Source organism: Nanorana parkeri, unplaced genomic scaffold, assembly GCF_000935625.1.
Source record: "Nanorana parkeri isolate BGI_ZX_2015 unplaced genomic scaffold, ASM93562v1 scaffold1966, whole genome shotgun sequence".
NCBI classification, from domain to species: Eukaryota; Metazoa; Chordata; class Amphibia; order Anura; family Dicroglossidae; genus Nanorana; species Nanorana parkeri.
In genome coordinates this window covers 155,668-160,556 of record NW_017308234.1, presented here as the reverse complement: position 1 = coordinate 160,556, position 4,889 = coordinate 155,668, and the positions used below count along the sequence as shown (strand labels likewise).

The window sequence follows — 4,889 nt, the reverse complement described above, 5'->3', positions numbered from 1 at the left end:
GTCCTTGTTATGTTTTTTTCTTTTTTTATGAGATTTGTTACATTTTGTTGTCTTTCAGTTTTTATAATCTGTTTATTTCTAGATGTGTCCTCCCCCTCCCATCCCCCCTCCCCCCGGAATAAGAGAAACAGATTAAAAATAGTAGGGAGCAAATTAAATTGAACGGTAATCCAGTTTTAATCCGTCTGCAGTAGACACGCAGGGCCGCCGCCGCCGCGCTCCAGTAATTCATTCGGTGGGGGAACATCCAGGGACGAGCATGTTTCGTGGGGGGACATCCAGGGACGAGTATGTTTCGTGGGGGGACATCCAGGGACGAGTATGTTTCGTGGGGGGACATCCAGGGACGAGTATGTTTCGTGGGGGGACATCCAGGGACGAGTATGTTTCGTGGGGGGACATCCAGGGACGAGTATGTTTCGTGGGGGGACATCCAGGGACGAGTATGTTTCGTGGGGGGACATCCAGGGACGAGTATGTTTCGTGGGGGGACATCCAGGGACGAGTATGTTTCGTGGGGGGACATCCAGGGACGAGTATGTTTCGTGGGGGGACATCCAGGGACGAGTATGTTTCGTGGGGGGACATCCAGGGACGAGTATGTTTCGTGGGGGGACATCCAGGGACGAGTATGTTTCGTGGGGGGACATCCAGGGACGAGTATGTTTCGTGGGGGGACATCCAGGGACGAGTATGTTTCGTGGGGGGACATCCAGGGACGAGTATGTTTCGTGGGGGGACATCCAGGGACGAGTATGTTTCGTGGGGGGACATCCAGGGACGAGTATGTTTCGTGGGGGGACATCCAGGGACGAGTATGTTTCGTGGGGGGACATCCAGGGACGAGTATGTTTCGTGGGGGGACATCCAGGGACGAGTATGTTTCGTGGGGGGACATCCAGGGACGAGTATGTTTCGTGGGGGGACATCCAGGGACGAGTATGTTTCGTGGGGGGACATCCAGGGACGAGTATGTTTCGTGGGGGGACATCCAGGGACGAGTATGTTTCGTGGGGGGACATCCAGGGACGAGTATGTTTCGTGGGGGGACATCCAGGGACGAGTATGTTTCGTGGGGGGACATCCAGGGACGAGTATGTTTCGTGGGGGGACATCCAGGGACGAGTATGTTTCGTGGGGGGACATCCAGGGACGAGTATGTTTCGTGGGGGGACATCCAGGGACGAGTATGTTTCGTGGGGGGACATCCAGGGACGAGTATGTTTCGTGGGGGGACATCCAGGGACGAGTATGTTTCGTGGGGGGACATCCAGGGACGAGTATGTTTCGTGGGGGGACATCCAGGGACGAGTATGTTTCGTGGGGGGACATCCAGGGACGAGTATGTTTCGTGGGGGGACATCCAGGGACGAGTATGTTTCGTGGGGGGACATCCAGGGACGAGTATGTTTCGTGGGGGGACATCCAGGGATGAGTATGTTTCGTGGGGGGGCATCCAGGGACGAGCATGTTTCGTGGGGGGACATCCAGGGATGAGCATGGCGGTGCAGCGCGTCCAATCCTCTGATATCTTCCTTCCCCTAAAGCGGCGCCCACACGCGGCAATCGGATAATCTAATGTTTTCACGCCAGTCAGGCCTGACCCATAGCCTTGTATTCAGAAAAGGGGACATTATGTGCGGCACCGTGCCGGCCCCTCCCCCCGGCCGTGATCTGTCTGCACAGAGACGCAGTGATGACATCACCGTGTGTAGAATAAGCTCTGTATATGGGGGTCTCTATGGTGATATGTTTTGGGGTGCACACACTGACCTCACGTTGCTCCCCTGCAGGAGGTCGATGTGGGCGAGGAGGTCCAGATGCTGCAGGAAAGTCTGCTGGACGTCCTCCTTCAGACGCTGCTCATCATCATGAGTAAATCTCAGTCGCAGGAGGCGGTAAGAGGCCAACGCTGCCCCCAGTGCACCGCCGAGATCACCGTTAGTAACTAACTTTCATTTCTTCTTTCTAACCCCTCCCCCGTCCATCCCATCATCCTCCACCATACTAGGTAGCAGCCGGCACAGGACTGGCATTGCCATGGCCAACAGACCCTGTATACCAACCAGACTGGTAACCTCAGTTCATGACTAAGTGGTAACCGTGGGCAACCGGTACAAGGAGGTACAGAGAACGCATCCATGGGAACAGCGGGGCTTATATAAAGCTCCTCTCCACCCGAAGACGACTGTTGTCAGATCTCTCACTTCCTCCCAACAGATACATTGCAAAGCCTCAGGAGGGTGTCACCATTGTGGGAGGGACTGAGACCATTGTGGGAGGGGCAGAGACACAAACTATTGGAGGGGATCTCACCATTGTGGGAGGGGCAGAGACACAAACTACTGGGGGGAAATCTCATCATTGTGGGAGGGGCAGAGACACAAACTACTGGGGGGAAATCTCATCATTGTGGGAGGGGCAGAGACACAAACTACTGGGGGGAAATCTCATCATTGTGGGAGGGGCAGAGACACAAACTACTGGGGGGAAATCTCATCATTGTGGGAGGGGCAGAGACACAAACTACTGGGGGGAAATCTCATCATTGTGGGAGGGGCAGAGACACAAACTACTGGGGGGAAATCTCATCATTGTGGGAGGGGCAGAGACACAAACTACTGGGGGGAAATCTCATCATTGTGGGAGGGGCAGAGACACAAACTACTGGGGGGAAATCTCATCATTGTGGGAGGGGCAGAGACACAAACTACTGGGGGGAAATCTCATCATTGTGGGAGGGGCAGAGACACAAACTACTGGGGGGAAATCTCATCATTGTGGGAGGGGCAGAGACACAAACTACTGGGGGGAAATCTCATCATTGTGGGAGGGGCAGAGACACAAACTACTGGGGGGAAATCTCATCATTGTGGGAGGGGCAGAGACACAAACTACTGGGGGGAAATCTCATCATTGTGGGAGGGGCAGAGACACAAACTACTGGGGGGAAATCTCATCATTGTGGGAGGGGCAGAGACACAAACTACTGGGGGGAAATCTCATCATTGTGGGAGGGGCAGAGACACAAACTACTGGGGGGAAATCTCATCATTGTGGGAGGGGCAGAGACACAAACTACTGGGGGGAAATCTCATCATTGTGGGAGGGGCAGAGACACAAACTACTGGGGGGAAATCTCATCATTGTGGGAGGGGCAGAGACACAAACTACTGGGGGGAAATCTCATCATTGTGGGAGGGGCAGAGACACAAACTACTGGGGGGAAATCTCATCATTGTGGGAGGGGCAGAGACACAAACTACTGGGGGGAAATCTCATCATTGTGGGAGGGGCAGAGACACAAACTACTGGGGGGAAATCTCATCATTGTGGGAGGGGCAGAGACACAAACTACTGGGGGGAAATCTCATCATTGTGGGAGGGGCAGAGACACAAACTACTGGGGGGAAATCTCATCATTGTGGGAGGGGCAGAGACACAAACTACTGGGGGGAAATCTCATCATTGTGGGAGGGGCAGAGACACAAACTACTGGGGGGAAATCTCATCATTGTGGGAGGGGCAGAGACACAAACTACTGGGGGGAAATCTCATCATTGTGGGAGGGGCAGAGACACAAACTACTGGGGGGAAATCTCATCATTGTGGGAGGGGCAGAGACACAAACTACTGGGGGGAAATCTCATCATTGTGGGAGGGGCAGAGACACAAACTACTGGGGGGAAATCTCATCATTGTGGGAGGGGCAGAGACACAAACTACTGGGGGGAAATCTCATCATTGTGGGAGGGGCAGAGACACAAACTACTGGGGGGAAATCTCATCATTGTGGGAGGGGCAGAGACACAAACTACTGGGGGGAAATCTCATCATTGTGGGAGGGGCAGAGACACAAACTACTGGGGGGAAATCTCATCATTGTGGGAGGGGCAGAGACACAAACTACTGGGGGGAAATCTCATCATTGTGGGAGGGGCAGAGACACAAACTACTGGGGGGAAATCTCATCATTGTGGGAGGGGCAGAGACACAAACTACTGGGAGAAAATCTGTTATTTGGAGTACACAAGAGATATAGGAAATGACTCAGTGATTCGGTCTCACATTGGCCACCCAGGAATATCATTTTTTTGGATGGACATTAATAACGGGTAAAGGGCACCAATGTGTAAGTAACTCAGGGCAGACATCGGCTTGTACTAGTAGAGGATGGAAGGAGATAGTTGATTGGTTTTTATGGTGTAATTTGATTTATTAAAGTCAGAAATAATATTTACATCTGATCTGCACCATAAATCACCGGAGTTCCCTGGAAATAAACTGCAACAATGTAACAAATGAGTGCCAGAGCCAGTTATAGGCGACACAGAGGAGGATCTCTCGGGGTAAAACCACCATTATAAACACTGGTTCTCTATCCCCGGAATACTCTGATCTCTTCCGGCCAGTTTGGGGATATAAATTGAGTCCTTTCATGTGAAGACACTTTAATTCACCTGCAATATTTCTTGACACGAATAAACTTCTGTCATCTTTATGATGTAGAAACTCGGAAAACTCTGAAATTCTCATGTTTGTCTTTGTATATATTTGATGAAGTTCTGTAGAATAAATGACGTCATCTCATGTGCGGGACTCAATTCGGACTCATGGGGGATGCGCAGTGATTGTTGTTCCTCTCTGTGTCCTGTAGGGGGAGTACGTCTCCTGCCTGCTGTCTCTTCTGCGACTGATGTCAGATACTCATTACCAGCACCTACTGCACAACTTCCAGAGCAAGGAGGAGCTGAAGGTGAGGCGGTGTCACTGTACAGCCCGGATTGTTATATATGTAGGAGATGTTTCTCTGCTACTTTATAAAGGCGAGCCGGGGGGGGGGGGGGGAGGGGGGGGAGACCTAGCTCGTCCCCCTCCCATCACCACTT

The 4,889-nt window shown here is 52.2% G+C and overlaps 1 protein-coding gene across 1 annotated transcript in view; it reads left to right on the top strand.

Annotated features, from left to right (window-relative positions):
- The window catches only part of DOCK3 (dedicator of cytokinesis 3), a 99,500-nt gene that overhangs the window by 53,912 nt on the left and 40,699 nt on the right, over window positions 1–4,889 (top strand). The window contains exons 24-25 of the mRNA XM_018572194.1: window positions 1,794–1,940; window positions 4,658–4,756. Coding sequence (XP_018427696.1) covers window positions 1,794–1,940; window positions 4,658–4,756 — 246 coding nt within the window. The remainder of the gene's footprint in view (window positions 1–1,793; window positions 1,941–4,657; window positions 4,757–4,889) is intronic.